This window comes from Mytilus galloprovincialis, chromosome 3, assembly GCF_965363235.1.
Source record: "Mytilus galloprovincialis chromosome 3, xbMytGall1.hap1.1, whole genome shotgun sequence".
NCBI lineage: Eukaryota > Metazoa > Mollusca > Bivalvia > Mytilida > Mytilidae > Mytilus > Mytilus galloprovincialis.
Window position 1 is genome coordinate 89,590,720 of NC_134840.1, and position 20,991 is coordinate 89,611,710.

Genomic DNA, 20,991 nt, shown 5'->3' on the forward strand with positions numbered 1-20,991 from the left:
TATAGTTTTCAAAATAAAAGCCAGGAATATATAAAATTGGTAAAATTCATCCTTTTAGGCAATAACTTCTAGTCATAAAGTTTTGATGTGTTCAGACAAAATGTAGATCTTATCATTGTGAACATATCTTCTTCAATCATATTTCCTCTATCTTGAGTATTTTAAGCCATGTTTTCCATGTTATTTGGCAATTTTTAAACAAGATATGACAAAGATGATTGTGACCAAGTTTGGTTTCAATTGCCCCACTACCAATCATACCACATGACCTTATTTTATTTAAAGAGCAATTTACTCATATTTCAAACTGTTTCATTATATTCTATATAAAATAATGACAAAATAACATAAAAACAAATGTTTGAAAATCTGATGTTACTTTAATTTATGAATTCCTTTACATATACAAATAGAATACAATTGCATATGAGGAAACTGACATGCCAGCAAGGGCTTAATTTGAACATGTTTGTGCCAGTAATGCACACAATATGCAATTCATGTTTAATATGGATTGTTAATTGTCACATTTTGGGTGCATTTCTTTCTAACACAAATGATGCAAACGACTAAGCGCGCTAATGTTTTGATCATTTGTTTCTAACATACGTTTGCAAAGTTTACATAAACTTTGACAAACTATGCAATCGCTAAAGATGCGCCTACAGTTTGTCGTTCGTCATTTGTTAGTACAAACTTCAGCCTGATTAAACAATGTATTTTTTCTACTTTTGTAAAAAGTCTGTTTACCAACAACATGTGCATGCATTATTGAAAGTTCAAACAGGGTCAGTAAAGACTTATTAAAACGTTGTATTTGTTTCTACTTTCATAGCGTTTAGAAAACAACAACAAACGCCACACAACGTTTACAAAATTTTGGTTAGAAAGAAATGCAGCCTAAATATATGTACTGTAAATTCATTATTATTTGTTGGATACCAATTTTCTTTGTTTACAGGTGAACCACCAAATTAAATGTTCAATGAATAAAAAAATTCTTATCGACTTATATGCAGAATTGGGCAAAACCACTAAATAAAATATCCATGAACATGCAAGTTTCTCATAATCCACGAAAATTGGTACCCACGAAAATAAATGAATCCACAGTAATTAAAGATACTCACTGAAATGACCTTGATGGGAAAAACACTCGGTGGCGGATCAAACATTTTGCATAAGTGGGGTACCACTGACTGCCTAAGAGGGGGCCCGCTCCAGTAATGCTTTAGTGATTTCCTATAAAATAATCAATTTTTTCCCCCAGAAAAGGGGGCCCCCAGAAAAACCCTCTAAATCCGCCTCTGACACTAAGTCAATAAAAATTATACTTACCATCATTCAATATATAATCTGCCACTTCACCTTCACTTTTACTGAGTAACCACTGACCCATTGACACACTCTGGTTAAAAGTGTCAGATACACTCGACTGCAGAGTAGTACTATTATCAGATGAAACTGGACTAGATTGTCCATCAGGAGTTATAGTTTTAGGAGAACCAGATCTAGGTAAAGAAATAAGGGACTGTGTAGCCACCATGTCATCTGCGGGAGCTGCACACAATGTACTGCAAATAAAAAAATGGACAGTACTAATCAATAATTAGGCATTATATCAAAGACAATACATCAATGCCATCCAAGAAAAGACTCAAATGCCCAAAGATTCACACTATTTTTCTTAACTAGAGGCTCTCAAGAGCCAGTGTTGCTCACCTGTATCTACTGTGATTTTAGGAAAACCTGTAAAATCATATTAGTATTAGATACCCTAAAAATGATTGAGGCCAAGTTTAGTTTAATTCAGACCAGTAGGTAAATCTAAAGCAGGTCATTCCATTGTAGTCTTACAATATTTACTGAAGACCCCTTATCATTATTTAAGTTTTCAAGTTGTGAGCATTGAAATTGATGTTTTTTTTTACAATTTTCCCAAAGATTTTTATAGTGGCTTTGTTTATCTTTATTTGTTCCCAGTAGATTCATTGGCGAACATTTATTGTAAAAAAATCAAAAATTTAGAAAAATTGTGCAAAATTTACTGAATTGACAATTTTGATCATGTTGACTTATTTGAAGAGCTTACTTTGCTGAACATTTTTGCTGTTTACAGTTTATCTTTATCTATTATTATACTCAAGATAATATTGACAGTAAATAGGAAGTTGTTCAGTGATGAATCTGAAAACACATCACACGGTATAGCTGACCTGTATAAACCCTGAAAAAAAATTTCAGAAATCCTTGTAAAGGAGGGGTAAAAGATACCAACTTGGGGTGATCTCAGGTGCTCTGGAAGGGTAAGCAGATCATGCTCCACATGTTGCACCCATCGTGTTGCTCATGTTATTACAAATCGAATGAATAGTTTTGTTCGGTATGCACTAGAAAAGACCTTTGGATTTTTTTTAGTATCAACATCTGATTCACGCCAACTCAAGAATAGGCAGTTTCACAATAACTTTGAAGCCCGGCTTTGATTGGTGATAAAAAAAGATGTCAATAATTTAGACAAGAGACTCTTTGTCGCTCACCTTGGTTTATGTGCATATCAAACAAAGGACACAAATGGATTCATGACAAAATTGTGTTTTGGTGATGGTGATGTGTTTGTAAATCTTACTTTACTGAACATTCTTGCTGCTTACAATTATCTCTATCAATAATGATCTCGGCCAAGTAGCAAAAGTGGAAATATTTTGTAAATTTACAATAATTTTCAAAATTTATGAAAATTGTTAAAAATTGACTATAAAGGGCAATAACTTCTTAAGGGGTCAATTGACCATTTTGATCATGTTGAATTATTTGCAAGTCTTACTTTGCTGTTCATTATTGCTGTTTACAGTTTATCTCTTATCTATGATGATATTCAAGATAATAGCCAAAAGCTGCAAAATTTTCTTAAAATTACCAATTCAGTTATAGCAACTCAAAAACAGATTGCTTGATTCATCTAAAAATTTCAGAGCAGATAGATGTTGACCTAATGAACAATTGTATTCTGTAAGATTTGGTCTAAATGCTTTGGTTTCAGAGATATGAGTCAAAAATTGCATTTCACCCTATCTTGTACTATTTTTAGCCAGGTTGGCTATCTTAGTTCGCAGTTGCGGTCATCAGACACATTTTTTAAACTAGATACCCTAATGATGAATGTGGAAAAGTTTGGTTTAATTTGTCATAATAGTTTCAGAGGAGAAGTTTTTTGTAAAAGATAACAAAAATTTATGAAAAATTGTTAAAAATTGACTATAAAGAGTAATAACTCCTTAAAGGTCAACTGACCATTTTGGCCATGTTGACTTATTTGTAGATCTTACTTTGCGGAACATTATGGCTGTTTACAGTTTATCTCTATCTATAATAATATTTAAGGTATTAACCAAAAACAGCCAACGTTCCTTAAAATTACCAATTCAGGTGCAGCAACCCAACAACGGGTTGTTCAATTCATCTGAAAATTTCAGGGTTGATAAATCTGACTAGATGATCAATTCAACCCCATGTCAGATTTGCTCTAAATGCTTTGGCTTCAGAGATATAAGCCAAAATCTACATTTTACCCCTATGTTCTATGTTTAGCCATGGCAGCCATCTTTGTTGTTTTGCCTGGTCACCGAACACAAATCTTAAACTAGATACCCAAATGATGATTTTGCTTTAGTTTGGTTCAATTTGGCCCAGTAGTTTCAGACGAGAATATTTTTGTAAAAGTTAACAATGATGACAACAGACGCCAAGTGATGAGAAAAGCTCACTTGACCTTTCAAGTCAGGTGAGCTAAAAATGCTTTGGTGTAGCATTGGTAGACCCAGCAATATACCTTTGTTTGTAAGGACACTTATGTAGTTAAGTTATCCAATACAGTAGTAGAAGATCCAGTTTTTTAACTTTGGTTGAAATTCCAAAGGAACATAGAACAGACCTATGTTTATTCAGGATTCCCTCTTTAGTCAGTGTCGTGAGGGTACCGGTATATGTTGAGTTAGCAAGTGAATTGTCAATACCTAATTCGTTGATCAAACAGTTTATGTAATGATATTTACACACAAAAACGATGTTGTTTGGGGCTTTATCTGCAGGGACAACAATATATTTGCCATGGAGGTAGGACAAGTGTTTTGCAACATTTTGGTCTTTAAAGATTGATGGTATTGATAGACACATTCAGTTTCTTAATTCTGATTTGTATCAACCACCTAACAGCCTTTATCCATTCAGAAAGAGTATCTACATCTTCTTTCTCACGTTTAGCCCATTGCCTGGCAGAATCCATCAGTATTTTGAAGTTGTATTTCCAATTGATGGATTGAGGTTCACAATATTTCAGACAATTGGATAACATATTTCACAGGGTTTTTATCAAGCTTTTCCGATGATATTAATCCATAAAGAGAGCTACAAATGCATCATATTTATGAAGTATCTTTTACTTTTATTGAAACCTAAATGTTGAGGGTTTGACTACTAACTCTGATATGCAATACTTATATCTCACATTGGTACTGGATGATCCAAAAATTCTATCTCAAAATCAGGATTTTCTTCTGGTATCGGTAAATAAGGATCACCCCATGGTTCAGGTAATACTGTTTCAACAGCTGATTCTTTTATTACCGCTGCAGTCTCTGGCATTTGTGTGCTTTCATCTGAAACTTCTGTCCCTTGAGCCTGAAAAATATATTCAATTTGAAATTTTGTGAACATAACAGGAATATAAAATTGTGTATCAGATACAAGTAATGATTTCTCAACATTGCCTTATGCCACCTCCTATTTAAAAGTAATTAAGTGAACCATTTGAGTTACTTCACTAAAGGGAGACAGACAAAGTGAATACAACAAATGAACAAAAGACAAGTCCTTCATTAATTATTTTACATCATGTATACATACAAATTTGTGATTGTTTGTTCATTTACCTTGTTTCTGCTTTGTAAAACATGTAACTGTTAACACAGAGATATGTCTTACCTATTTGTTATTTGATAATACAAATGTAAAAATTAAAATAGCAAAGTCAATGAACCATGACTGAAGGTACACTGCTAAAATAACTCCATGGAAATCAGATGTGCCATTATGCTAAAACAACTGCATACCAAATACCATTAACTTTTCACCTTTAAACAAACCTAAACACAGACATTAACTTGTAAACTATGAACCATAATGAGGGGGTAGGGTTATATAATCTCCATGTGATGGAAATGAAAATTGCAAACAATACATTTGCATCCCTAATATCAATGACTTATCATTAGTGGTTCAGCTTAAACTGACCTAATCACAAACTACATGTAAACTAAGCAAAAGTTTTAAAGTCAAAAGGCCATGACTTTGAGGTAAAGCACACATTTTCTCAAATTGAAATAAGATGTGCTAATGCTTATACAACTGCATACCAAAAATAATAGACCTACCACAAGTGGTTCTCAATGAAATGACCTAACCACAAACTAATACATTTTGTATATGAAAACTAAGCAAAAGCTTCAAAGTCAATAGACCATGACTGAAATAATCTCCATGGTAATGAGATATGCCAATGCTTATATAACTGCATACCAAATATCATTTACTGTGGATTCATTATTATTCTTTGGATACAGATTTTCCTGGATTTTGTGGGTACAGGCTCAACAAATTATAAATTCTATATAAGGTAATATGGAGAAATTTGCAACTGACAAGGATTTTAAAGTTTGATCATTCAAGTTATTCAAGTATTTACAGTTTAAGCTGGAAGTACGTGTCTGACAAATCTGAAAAGTAGTCAAAATTTACAACTCATCTCTGTCAAGCTGTAACATTTGTTCTGCTATTGTTCACTGTTGTCAGCGTGATGGTTGTTACTGCAGTGACGATCATCCCAATATGGCGGACACATCCCTATATTTGTGTCCGACATACTGGGATGATTGTAATTGCAGTTACGATCATCACGTTGACGCCAGTGATTGTTTCAGAAAAAAGGTGACAAACATATGTTGTGGTTGAAAGGAATTACAAGGGAATCTAAATATTGCCACCAATTTCTGAGTTGCAGTAGTCATTTTTTATAAAGCAGTAGAAGTGTTGCAGAATTATTTTTTTTTGCAGAAATCTACAGGACTTGTAAACTTTCAATTTTTTTTTTATCATTACCTGTATAGTTGGTATTACAATTTCCTTTCTTTCATTGCTTGGTGTTAATGGTTGGGGACTCACTGATCTCTGTTCTTTGAATGTATCCTCCTCTGGAACTGGAGTTGTAACTGGGGTGATTACTGTATGTATCTCTTGAGTCATCACTTTTTCTTCTGGTATTGATAATTTCCCTTTAAATCAATCAATAAATAAATATAGTTATTCAAATTATCCAGGCAGGTAGCACCAGCATTGTAAAATTCTAAGTAATATAGTCCAGGTACATAAATTACAGTAATTCATAAACTAGGTCTAAAATTGATATTTTACGGTTAACTTTTTATACACGCTGAAATGTCTCGCCTTCTTTACTAATCATTAGTAAAAAAATTCTCATATTTGATTTACAAAATTTGCCTCAAATTCTCATATTTGATTTACTACCATGTAAAACATTTATCCAAATTAAAAAAGTCAAAAATGCTGTAAAGTCAGAAACTATTGAGATGTTTTTATAATTGCATAACATGGGACAGGGTTATAATCACAATAAATCAATTTCAATGTTGACATTCTTTTCCTTTAAAATATGGTACATGCACACTGCATGCGTTATCCATCTCTAGCTAAGGGCTTAAATTGAAGTTAACCCTTATACAGATTCAATGAGGTTGAACAAGTGAAAGTGTGAGCTACTGCTCATCAATGATACCCCAGCGGCCCTGCCCAAATATTTTGGTAAACAGGAAGATGTTGAATGTTGAATCTGAAAACTCATCAGACAGTATAGCTGACTTATATAAACCCTGAAACCAATTTTCAGAAATCCTTGTATTGTAGTTTCTGAGAAAGATGTGAAGAAAATTTTCAACTTGGCTATCCTGTGTAAAATGATACAAGTGTTTGGTAAAGAGGAAGATGTTGAATGTTGAATATGAAAACACATCAGACAGTATAGCTGACTTATATAAACACTGAAACCAATTTTCAGAAATCCTTGATTTTTTAGTTCAAGAGAAAGATGCCAAGAAAAATTTCTACTTGGGCTTGGCTACCATGTGTAAAATGATGTAAGTATTCTGTATCCAGGAAGTTGTTGATTGATGAATCTGAAAACACATCAGACAGTATAGCTGACTTATATAAACCCAGACACCAATTTTCAGAAAGAATTATTCATCATCAATATTTCTTAGCTTAATCTGTCAATATTGAACCATACTTGGCGGTTTAAAGCGAAATATTTTTTCACTATTTCACTTTCATTAATGATTGAAAAAAAAAATCATACATATTTTTTATATATCTCATAGCTAGTGCCCCTTTAAATAAATTGCTTTGCCATGAGCAGCTGGATACGACTGCAGAGGTCCAACCCTGAACCATTGGGGCAAAAATGGACACAATTTTCACGATAGATACAGGTTTAAATTTGGATTTTAATTAAATAGTTGACACATACTAGGTTTCAGATACAGAACAACTGTAGTCAAAGAACTCAGAATTGGTAATATGCTCATTTTTTACTTTTGTCTAATACACAAATTGCCCCCACCTTCCCCACCCTTTTTCCAAAAAAATATTTCTTTCCTTCAAGTTATGGTTATAATTTCAATTCAAAATTCCATTGGAGATGCAACCAAAACTACCCATTTAAATACATCTTTTAATGCAACAGCCTTATAATAGAAAATTAATACATCAGCATACCTTAAACACATTTTTTTACTCAGGTAGATCAATCAATGAGTGATAGATTTCTCTTAAAAGAAATTTAAAGGTTCCAGTGAATAAACTACACTGAGAACTTTCATTGGTTTCGCAATAATTGTCCATTAACCAAGAAACCCTTGTTTCCACCCTTTTTAGCCTCTTATTCCTAAATGGTTTGAGCCATAACCCACCAAAGCCACTCCTTACCATACCTTTGAGGTATGGAAACTTGCAGTATAATTTCAGAGAGATCAATAAACTTAAACACAAGTTATTGTCTGAAAACTTGAAAAAATGCCTTTTTGGCCCATTATTCCTCAACTGTTAGGACCATAACCTCCAAAATCAATCCCAACCTTCATTTAGTGGTTATAAACCTTGTGTTAAAATTTTATAGATTTCTATTGCCTTATACTTAAGTTATTTTCCAGAAACCATCTGCCTTAGGACGACCCTGATGACGACCACGCCAACGATGACGATGTGGTACCAATATACAACCAATTTTTTTTTTTAATTTTTGTGGTCATATAAAAATAAGGCAAAACACAAAATATTGTAAAAATCATCATCAAAGGCAATAACTCTCAGGCCAGGTGAGCTTAAGAGCTTTAAAATACCTTGCAACTGTCTCATTTCTTCACTTATATCAATAGATTCTGATAATTCTGACTCATATTCTGGTTTAATCACTTCAAACTTTTGAATATCATAAATTTCTTTCCCAATAGGAGGTGAGTTTGGTGGTGTTAAAGGTGGCAATTTCGTTTGTACAGGTGACATAATAGGACTGGATTTCGGTGTCGGCTTGGGAGTTATAACATGTCTGTTATCAAATTCATCCTGCAATTATAATTTTCCTTTGTATTTATTATATTGTTATAGAAACTAGAAAAAAGATATTCAAGGCTACAGAAGTGATAAAAAAGAATCTAAAATAAACATGAAATAAAAAGATGACATAAGATAAAATTTCTTAACTAGAGGCTCTCAAGAGCTTGTGTCGCTCACCTGTATTTACTGATGCTTTGGAAATCATGTAAAATAAGTTTAATCATAATTAAAAATAAATACAAATAGCACATAGCTGAGAGGGTGATAAAGCAGATTGTTACCCAGAGAAAACATTGTCAACCGTGGCAAGGCAAAAATTTTGAAAAATTGTTAAAAGGTGTAATACCACCAAATCATGGTACGTCACATCCTGTTGTATACGAAAATAGGGATTTCTGTGGAATATTTTGTAATCTTGAGGTTACATGGTGACTAAACCTTTTACAAAGATAAAATAAGGGGAGAAAATTGTTTGGTTAACTTCCAGTGATGGTTATTTTCTTATATGCAATGAAATGTTATGTGAATTTTTTTCTACAGTACTGGACAGGATAAAACTTTACTCATGCCAAATATTTCTTTATTTGAAACATAGATAAGTTCTACAAATTTTTTTGAAAAGTGCAAATTTAACAAAGACTAATAGGGGAAAATCAATGGTGGTATTACACCTAAAAATTGACTATAAAGGGCAATAACCCCTAAAGGGGTAGATTAACAATTTTGGTCATGCTGACTTATTTGTAGATCTTATTTTAGTGAACATTATTGCTGTGTACAGTTTATCTCTATCTATAATAATATTCAAGATAATAACCAAAAACTGCAAACTTTCCTAAAAAATTACCAATTATGGGACAGTAACCCAATAGCAGGTTGTATGTTTGTTTGAAAATTTCTGGGCAGATATATCTTATCCTGATAAACAATTTTACTTCATGTCAGACTTGCTCTAAATGCTTTGGTTTCAGAGATATAAGCAAAAAACTACTTTTTACTCCTATGTTCTATTTTTAGCCAAGGTTCATCTTACACATATGACAAAAAAGTAATGTGATATCTTTTGAAGCATATTTAAATCAAACATAAATAATACATATTATCAATGACTAGCTATTATAAGTTATCGGACCACAGATAAATTATCACGTTGTGATTGGTTAAACGCCGTCACGTGGTGACCCCCTATGAGACTGTAGGGGGTTAGTAAGTTTCATAGGGGGTTCATGACGCATTACTGGTGACGTCATCTATTGCTGTTGTTGTGTTTCATTGTTTATTTTTCAACAAAACGCAGCCGAAAAAGTCCAGCGTCCGATAAATTCGTTATACGGTTAACTACTGACCCCCTACGGATCCATAGAGGGTGAATAAAATTCATAGGGGATTCGGCCTCCGGCCTCACCCCCTATGGATTTTACTAACTCTCTATGGATCCGTACGGGGTCAGTAGCGAACCATATAACTTATATTATATGGTTTGCTACTGACACCCTACGGATCCATAGAGGATGAATAAAATCCATAGGGAGTAAGGTTGAAGGCTGAATCCCCTATGGATTTTATTTCCCCTCTGTGGTCTGTAGGGGGTCAGTGTGAACCATATAACAAATTTATTGCCTGCAAGACTTTTGCCGCTGCATTTTGTAGAAAATAAACCATGAAACACAACATTAATAAATGACGTCAGCATTAATAGTAGAAGTCACATCATGAACCTCCTATGAAATTTACTAACCCCCTACAAATCCACAGGGGTCACCATGTGACGGCTTAAAACCAATCACAATGTGATAATTTACAGGCATTGCGATAAAGAGTATTTAACTAACATGATAAAAAAAAAAAAAAAGGCAATACACCTTTCTTTTTTTAGGTAATTTTATAAGATGTTGTCATTTGCAATTGTCATATGCAATTACTCATAGAAATTGATTTACAACTATAAGTTTGCTTGTAATATGAAAGTACCTTTTGTAAATCCCTGATTTGTCCATGTTCTGTGCTACTACCTGTGGATATTCTCATCTCTGTATGAGCCATACCAGTTTGTAAATCATCAGATTTTTTCCCTAACATACTGAAGACCTTTTCAAGTACACATTCTTTTACTAATGAGTTTACCAAGGACATGTCTACAGGTTGACCAGCATCAATAAACAACTGAAGTCCATTATGACCAAGCGCTTCCATTACTACAATGTATCATTCAATAAATTTGATTAGATTTTATATTTACTTATATTTTAAAGTTATTGTCCAGAAACCAAATGTCTTTGGACAACGTGGACATAGACGTTGACAAAGTCATACCAATATACAACCGCAAATTTTTTAGCGGGCTATAAAAACCCACTTTTTGTACATATTTAGGCAAATCTTGTTTGGAAGGTTTCCATGGCATCAAAGGGTAAAAAAAATAAAAAAAATATATGAAGCTTTATTTCAAACCATACCTTCTTCAAAAAAGAAAATATAAAGACACATAATTATGGAGGAGGGTACATGAATCAAACAGGGCCTACATAATTCTTATAGAGACAGATACTTAAACAGTTCTTTAGCTATGAAGAGATTATTAGCTCATTTCTACAAAGTAGTGATGACACCAAAGCATTGAAATGAGGACAAGACTAACTTACAAAACATAGAATTTTCATGATCACTACAAACGCTTTCTTCAACTTCCTCAACAAAATGGCTGATATGAGGTGGTTCAATTGTTCTATTTGTTGACATCTTGGATATTACTTTTGCCATCAATTCTTGTTCCACCCTAAAAATATAAAACATGCTCACCTGGTAAAAATACGAAGCAATAAGGTTACTAACAACAGTAGATGCTTATTTTTATTAACTAAGTTAGATATTGACAAGGTATTACCCAAATCCATTTTGATTTAGTCATTATTTTAGATCCTATTTTGCAGGTTAGTTTTGTGCTGAGTCTCTCTGTATCTACTAGTTTTCTGCCAATGATGCACAAAACAAAATTGGGTGACAAATCATCATTGGTGGTCAATAACTTCTTCAAGGTCAGTAAACCAACATGTTGACTTATAATTTTATAGATAAGACTGTTGGTTTTCCAGTTTGAATGGTTTTACACTAGTAATTTTTGGGGCACTTTATACCTTGCTGTTTGGTGTGAGCCAAGGCTCTATGTTGAAGACCGTATTTGACCTATAATTGTGACATGGATGGAGAATTGTCTCATTGGCACTCATACCACATCTTCTTATATCTATTTTGGTAGGAAATGTTAAAAAAAACCCATTTTTTCTACTTAATACTTAACCATTGAAAATTAACCTCCCCCTTCTTTATTTATCCATAATTCTTAACCTAATGTTCATTTGAAATCCATGTAAAGGAAATACAAGGTTTTCAATTTCCCTATTATTGAAAACTGACCCAGGTTCAATTTTCCATATAGGATTTTGACCCCAGGTCAAACCAGGTGTTTCAAATTTCTATATGAAAGATGCTTATTTACTTTGAGAAACAAAGCAGCAAGAAAATATACTTTCACTTTTGTACACAAATACTTCCTGTATTTTGTAGGGCATAATGATAACTTATAAGTACCCGGCCACATCCACTTATATTTTGTCCATCTGATGAGTTAAGCCTTTTTCAACTGATTTTTATAATTTGTTCTTATGTTGTACTGTTATACCACTGTCCCAGGTTAGGGGGAGGGTTGGGATCCCGCTAACATGTTTAACCCTGCCACATTATTTATGTATGTGCCTGTCCCAAGTCAAGAGCCTGTATATTCAGTGGTTGTCATTTGTTTATTTGTTACATATTTGTTTTTCGTTCATTTTTTTACATAAATAAGGCCGTTAGTTTTCCTCGTTTGAATTGTTTTACATTGTCTTATCAGGGCTTTTTATAGCTGACTATGCGGTATGGGCTTTGCTCATTGTTGAAGGCCGTACTGTGACCTATAGTTGTTAATGTCTGTGTCATTTTGGTCTTTTGTGGATAGTTGTCTCATTGGCTCATACCACATCTTCTTTTTTATATTTGCCAAGATTATTTATGTTATTTTTTCCAGTTCTTATTAGTCTAGGATAATCATTTTCCTTAAATATATATGTGTAAACTTATAACATTGGTTGCAATGAATTACTGTAATTTCCTAGTTAAATAAAAACAGATAACTTCACAAGTGAAATAAAAAAGCCTTTGTGAGCACACTCACATGCCCCAACTTCCTATATTGGCTAAACAAATTCTCACTAGATAACTATGTTCAAAAACTCATAACTCCTATAAAAGTCAACTGATAAAAACCTTTAAGATATGCACTTCTTCTACATAGTATGTCTAAATTATCTACAAAGTTTCACAAAGTTCCGTTGTGTGTTTTCAGAGGATTTGTAATGACAAACTGTTGCAGTTGTATATCTAGGCCAAAACTCTGTTTGAAGGGCATAACCTCTAAAAAAAAATATGGAATCATAATTTCCTGTCCATTTGCATTCCTTATCATTTATAGAAATTCATAAAATTCTGTTGTGTGGTTTTAGAAGAGATGTGATGACAAGAACAGGACTGACAGACAGACGGAGGGACAAATAGACAGACAGACGGACGGACAAGATACAAGGAATATGTTGTTTTTTTTCAGGAAGAAAGTTTTGATGATTTCATTAAATTATTTTGCTACCTTGGGTAAAAAAGAACAGAAGAGGAATAATGTATATTCAAGTATGAATTACAAGGGTTTCTTTAGAGATCCTTCAAGATAGCCCAGCTAAAATACATATAATCGTTCTTGATTTTTTCCTTTGATTCTTTCAAACTATTGTGTCTTCTGCCGAAATAATATTTTACAATATCTCTTGAATTTCTTAATTACCATTCAACAGCCTTGTTTTCTAATGCTTCTTGTCTTTTGATATCTTCTGCTATTTGATCTGAGACCGCAATTACTCTGTTTTGCCCAGGAATATCAGGTGGAAAGGATTGCCTAGGAGTTGGTGGTGAAGGTACATTGTAACCTGGTAATTCAATGCCTGGTGCAGATTCTGGTGAGAAATCATCATCATATACCACTTCTGTTAACTCTGCTTCTTCCTACAAATCATAGCAATAGAAAATAAATACAAGCTTTTGCATGGCAATACATAGTCACCTACAGCTTAATAAATTCATTGTTCTGGAATAAAATGCGGGAAAAAATGCAAAAAAATGCAAAAAACTGATTACTTGTAGGCCGTACAGTGACCCTAATAGTTGTTAATTTCTGTGACATTTGGTCTCTTGTGGAGAGTCGTCTCATTGGCAATCATACCACATCTTCTTTTTTATATTGTGTGTAATTTCTAAGTCCAAGGATCATAATTCTGCAAAAAGTATTATATCTGAACAGAACAGGATTCAAACTTGTTCAGTAACTGGTCATTGTAAAACTCAACTTGATATTTTGATTATAAGAAAACTGTCCAGGAGAGTGCAAATGATGTAGAAACAAGTAACAATAGGTCAGCTTAGGTCATCAGGAATGAGCAAGTAAAATTGAGAATGGAAATTGGGAATGTGTCAAAGTGACAACAACCCAATTTATAAAAATATTCTATATGTTTATGTTCCGGACCATATGAGTATTTAGACCATACGCGTATGGTCATGACCATATGGGTATATACTCATATGGTCCGACCATACGCGTATGGTCGGACCATACGCGTATGGTCGGGGTAATTAACACTCTGTTTCAGTTTACTTTTAATACTTCTAAACTCTTCATATGGTATGACCGTTCATTCAAAATACGCTATCATATAGGTAATTCTATCATTATATTATAATAAAAAGATAAGCTAAATAAAAATAAGAAGTTTCACATAGTTAATTTTACTTAATTGTCAAATTTAAAGTAAACACATTTTATACCGATGGTCATTACCGATTAGTTATTACGAGTAATTGGCAATATGTCGACTAAAAATTAAATTCCAAAAAATTCTTAATGAACTGTTACATAAGAAGTCACTGGAAAGTAGCATACTATTAGTTTATTTAAGTTGTGTTGTGAAGATGGTGTATTGCAGTCATTTTACGATATTTGAGATCTAGAGCTTCTTAAAAACACCGTAGACATCAGAATTGCCAAAGACCTTGGTATCACTGAACGCAGCTGCAAAAAGGCTTGTTTTTCACTCGCAAACAAAATGTGTAAATGAAAAAGATCGTGCACAAATTTCTTGCAAATGCAAAAAAGCTATGATACCGTGTGGAAGTGAATGTCATCCAAACCTATATGCACGAATGTAACTAGCGATGAAAACTAACTATGGCATCAATACTTTTTTTACGTAGTTTTTTGGATTATAAAATTTAAAAAAATTGTCATGTTTTAAACCATCACTGTTTTTTTAGATAAAGTTTTTGTATTATTGAAACGTTTATAAATAATGTAATTTGAAAAAATACATATACCTATATGGTCCAAATACTCATATGGTCCGGCCCGTTAATAACCAAACGAGTATTATACTCATATGGTCCGACCATACGCGTACGGTCGGACCATACGCGTATGGTCGGACCATGTGAGTATACGCATACGGTCATGACCATACGCGTATGGTCCAAATACTCATATGGTCCGGAACATTTACATACTTCTTGCTTAAGAATATATATATGTTTATGTTTTTTGAGTTATGGGAAAAGTTAAAGAGGGTGTTAGCAGTAGTGTTGGTAGGGTGCCTTGGTCATCTTTTTCTGTATTCTTTATCTTTAATACAATTTTTCACTGTTCAATGCTATATCCTAACATTGTGCATTTACTGAGCACAGCTGTTTTGTGCTGTATTGCCATTAAGCACAGCAGAGGTAGAAAGGTGAAACTGGTAAAGTGTGTCAGACCATAGAAATCGAATGAAGCAGGTCACTTTTCAAAACATACTGCATATAAAGCTCAACTGTGCAAAGCAATGATCTAAAAACTTTTGTGACAAGCTGCTTGACAAGTTTTTCAGCCTAAAAAGTAGAAAGATAGAGTTCTATATGGGCTAATGATGTTGTTCTTGTATAACCAGTGATTTCAAAGAATAAACACAATGTTTGATTAATATCTTTATTAAAACATGCCCTTTTCATATTATCATATCACGTGTTAAATGCCCTTTTTCAGGATTGGCACCCTGCCCTTTTGAAATCCTAGCTGGAACATTGCCAAAGAAAGAGCAGAAAACAGACAATGGCAACCAATGAGTCTTCAATTTAGCGAAAAAATCCAGCACCCCGAATTGTGCTTCAGCTGGCCCCTAAACAAAATTGTGTCCAATTATCACTGAACCTCATACCAAACTCCGAAATATATAAATGAACTAAAATTAAAAATCATACAAGACAAACAAAGTCCAGAGGCTCCTGACCCAGTGAATTTTAAAATTCACAGAGAAAAATAGCTCTTGCATTTATTCAATTGGACAGGTGAATTTACAAAAGTTTAAATACCTTGACCAGATAGAGATGACACTGTGGAAAATTAGTCTGTTGTTATTTATGTATTATTGTCATTTTGTTTATTTTCTTTGGTTACATCTTCTGACATCAGACTCGGACTTCTCTTGAATTGAATTTTAATGTACGTATTGTTATGCGTTTACTTTTCTACATTGGCTAGAGGTATAGGGGGAGGGTTGACATGTTTAACCCCGCCACATTTTTGCGCCTGTCCCAAGTTAGGAGCCTCTGGCCTTTGTTAGTCTTGTATTATTTTAATTTTAGTTTCTTGTGTACAATTTGGAAATTAGTATGCATATGGCGTTCATTATCACTGAACTAGTATATATTTGTTTAGGGGCCAGTTGAAGGTCGCCTCCGGGTGTGGGAATTTCTCGCTACATTGAAGACCTGTTGGTGACCTTCTGCTGTTGTTTTTTCCTATGGTCGGGTTGTTGTCTCTTTGGCACATTCCCCATTTCCATTCTCAATTTTATAAGATATAACAAAACAAGAATGTGTCCATAGTACACGAATGCCCCACTCGCATAATCATTTTCTATGTTCAGTGGACCGTGAAATTGGGGTCAAAAGTCTAATTTGGCAATTAAATTAGAAAGATCATATCATAGGGAACATGTTTACTAAGTTTGAAGTTGATTGGACTTCAACTTCATCAAAAACTACCTTGACCAAAAACTTTAACCTGAAAGAACGAACGAATGGACGGAAGGACGGACGTACGGACGGACGTACGGACGGACAGACCAGAAAACATAATGCCCCTCTACTATCGTAGGTAGGGCATAAAAAATCTATTAAACTACCTGTATATAAGTAATTCTAAATTATTTTACATCACACTCAATCAGTAACATCTTTTATAGTGTTTTTTTTTAACTAATGTGCAGGTATTTGACTACCTCCATTCTAAATGCACTACACCTGAAATCCCTATTATTTCTGATGAAAAATTCAGTGAACGATAGAGGAAAGAAATCTTTATAACTTTGCAGTTCAATGGCTACAATCCTGAAAGATGTTTAGAAAAGATTTTTTGTGGCAGTCAGATTTTTCTTCGGTAATGCCTGGACTCATATGAAAATCTCAGCACATTGAATTGATTGTATGGATAATTCTGAATCTTCTGAAAACCAGGTTGATCTTAAGTATCCTTACAAAGAGTAATGGTCTTTGGAAGTCAACAAATTGTTATTAGCATTTCAGACATGAAAAGTGATAAGGTTGGTGACTTGAAAAACAGAATACAGATCATTTGCTGAAATCCAGAATTATCTTATTACTAAGTTGAAAAATAATGAAAAATAGGCCTATTAAGTAGGTAATAAAAAATCTGGTCCTTGGACTTAATAAACATCTGCAAACAAAATGTAAAATTAGCATTAGATATATAATATAAGTGTATCACTATGTTAATATATTTATGAAGCAGTTGTATGATTATAATAAGCTAACACTGCTACTAAGTAAACTGGTATATTGGTTTGCTCTTTGTGATAATTCACAGTATTAAGCAGTATTAATAAACCCTTTATGAGGGTTATCATACTTTATAAAGGACATTTAAGCCAAGATATATAATTCTATGGAACCCCACAGCTGTCTTATGTGGTACTCTGATATTACGATATGCTGTATTAATTTTCAATTTTAAGTTAAAATTCAAGTCATAATTAAAATTATAGTTCGAGTTAGCATTGAGTTTTGAGTTGAACTTCGAGTTTGAGTTACCTTTTGAGGTAGAATTCAAGTTGGACTTCTAATTTGAGTCTCACTAATAGATTAAGATTTGGAGTTGAAACTGGAGTTATCTAATGTGAGTTCATATTAAAATTATCTATCGCGGAATGAGGGCTTTTTCTAGGGCTTCCGTATAAGAGTTAAAGGGTATGCATACAAAAGATACAAAACATCACATAGAAATAGAAATATAGTTAGATCTGGTGTTTTGCCACTGAGACAACAATCCACCAGAGTTTAAATACAGTGGATGTAAGCCGAAATTATAGGCACCCATTTAACAAATAACTAAACAACTTACGAAAAACAAATATGACACACATGAAACCAAACAATATCCAACATCAGTTTTACCTTATTAGTAGTATCTTGATATTCATCTTTTGGAGAATAATGTAGAGATTGAATATGATTTGATCTTTCTAACGAGTGTTCAGATCTTTTATATGTCAGATCTTTTTGTTTCTCTGATCTGGTTGGTGATGGTGGTCTGCATTTTGATTGCTCTGACCTTGATGATGAAAGCACAGATTTTTTGTTCATATGTTTATCTGACATCTCAGATAAATCTGTATCTATATCAACATTAGGTAATACCTAAAAAGAAGTTAAAATATTGCATGATAATAAACAAATCAATCTGCTACACTTTCAAGGATTTGTCAATGACTTTTCAAATAAATATTAGGTAAAGCAATAAAAGTACCTTAAAATTCAACATGTGTATCATTCTGACAAAATCCATGAATCCTGAAAGTTTTTCAACAGATTTTTTTTTTTAAACTTTTTTTCTTGATTTTAAGGGGATAAAAAGGGGGTGAGGACTATACTCAACTGAGTACCATAAAAGGCCAAATATGATAAGGCAATGTCAAATGGTAGCTAGTGAAGTATAGACATAGGATCTTGTATGTATTATAAACATGCTGCAGAATGGGGATGGACTCATGACAATCTATATTCCTTGTTAAAACTTATCATGTTCTGATCAGGAAAAACACTTAATTCTACCCTAATAAGTGTCTAATGTTATGAACATGGAATTGAACAATAATATTATTTTCATTTTACATAAATGTTTGCTATCAATATGCTGTTAAGAACCAAGACTTGTCCACATAAAATGTCAATTTTTTTCTCTTACATAATCGAGCATTTTTCATGCAAGTTTTGTGTATATGCAGTCATTTCAAGTATTGCACGCATCAAAAATGAGAACCAAAAACTGAAAAATTTCCTTAAGATGACCAATTAAGGGGCAGCAACCCAATAACAGGTTGCCTGATTTGTCTGAAAATTTCAGGGCAGACAGATCTTGGCAAAATGAACAGTTTTACCCCTGTCAGATTTGCTCTAAATGCTATAGTTTCAGAGATATAAGCCAACCCAACCCCCATGTTCATTTTTAGCCATAGTGCCCATTTTATTTTGTGCTATTGCAAACAGTATAAAAGACCTTAACACAAAACTTTAATTACAACCACTGAACCATGAAAATAAGGTCAACGTCAGATGACACCTACCAGTTAGACATGCACACCTTACAACCCTTCCATACACCAAATATACTAGACCTATTGCTTATAGTATCTGAGATATTGACTTGACCACCAAAACTTAACCTTGTTCACAAATCTCTGAGATGAGGTCTAGGTTAAGTGAAAACTATTTGGCAGGTATGAGGACCTTGCAAGGTAAGCACATAACATATATAGTTATCCTATTATTCATAATAAGAGAGAAATTGAAATTACAAAACATCTTAACTTTTTTTTCAAGTAGTCACTGAACCAAGAAAATTAGGTTAATGACAAGAAACATATGAAAGATGGAAACTTAATAACATAAATCATCTATATACAAAGTATGAAGCATCCAGGTCTTCTGAAATATAAAGCTTTAAAGAAGTTAGTTAACTCTGCCATCAAATTACTATCCCTATGTCAAGCTTTCTGCAACAAAAGTTGCAGGCTTGACAAAAATCACTATCAGATTGAATTCAATTGTTGTTACATAACAATTCAAAATAAAATGCATTGATTGATCATCAAAACGTCATTAATATTCAATTAAAGGATCTGTTAAAACTGTAGCATGCATCCTTATTTCACTAAATAAAGGAAAGCTCGAAAAAATCAAAGTACTGAAGTACTGAACATCTGATGACTGCAGGTTCTTGTATATGGTCCGACAAGCACTTGTCGGAGTAAATAAAATCACATCTCTATACCTGAAAGTTAGGTTAATGTAGATATAATTTTTTTCTGAGACAAGATAAGGCGTGGATGATAAATAAATGACAGGGAATTCAACTTCACCATAAAGACTATTATATTGTAGTGATATAAATCAGTATACTCTGGCTTATTGTTATATATTATATTAATATTTGTATATTATAGTTACATGTATATATAATTTTCATGCATTTGTATATCATTCTATTCTACTATATTAATAATAGCGCATTGCAAGTACATGGTGGACACTCTTCTGTAATAATTCCATTTTTCTAATAGAATGGATTTGAGAAAGCATTTATATTTTCCTGCAAATAATGTTTAAGCTCCCATGCAGAGTTATTGTTCCTTAAGATTGCAAAAGTTCTTGAGATATTCTTCAGCATGTATGGAGCCTCTGGCCTTTGTTAGTCTTGTATTATTTTAATTTTAGTTTCTTGTGTACAATTTGGAAATTAGTATGGCGTTCATTATCACTGGACTAGTATATATTTGTTTAGGGGCCAGCTGAAGAACGCCTCCGGGTGCGGGAATTTCTCGCTACATTGAAGACCTGTTGGTGACCCTCTGCTGTTGTTTTTTATTTGGGCGGGTTGTTGTCTCTTTGACACATTCCCCATTTCCATTCTCAATTTTATGTGCATAGATATTAATGACTTTTTACTTATATGAATTATAGAATATACATATAACAAAACATTTTAATATTATTAATTTGTCTTCTTTAAAAAGTATTTGATGAGTATTCATATTGAAAAAATGAATTTATAATAAGCAATAAAGAATGTTATTTTGCACTTGATGATTTCTCATCATGTTTTTAGATCAGTTAAAAATT

General features: G+C 33.1%; 1 protein-coding gene across 2 annotated transcripts in view; it reads right to left on the minus strand.

Annotated features, from left to right (window-relative positions):
- LOC143069316 (protein TALPID3-like) overlaps positions 1–20,991 on the minus strand; it is a 183,191-nt gene that overhangs the window by 39,014 nt on the left and 123,186 nt on the right. The window contains exons 18-25 of one of the 2 annotated variants that reach the window (XM_076243883.1): positions 18,268–18,510; positions 13,556–13,773; positions 11,328–11,461; positions 10,657–10,880; positions 8,472–8,694; positions 6,157–6,329; positions 4,508–4,680; positions 1,339–1,574 (exon numbers count right to left, since the gene is read on the minus strand). In XM_076243883.1, the coding sequence (XP_076099998.1) occupies positions 1,339–1,574; positions 4,508–4,680; positions 6,157–6,329; positions 8,472–8,694; positions 10,657–10,880; positions 11,328–11,461; positions 13,556–13,773; positions 18,268–18,510 (1,624 nt within the window). The remainder of the gene's footprint in view (positions 1–1,338; positions 1,575–4,507; positions 4,681–6,156; positions 6,330–8,471; positions 8,695–10,656; positions 10,881–11,327; positions 11,462–13,555; positions 13,774–18,267; positions 18,511–20,991) is intronic. The other variant, XM_076243884.1, reaches the window with a different exon arrangement.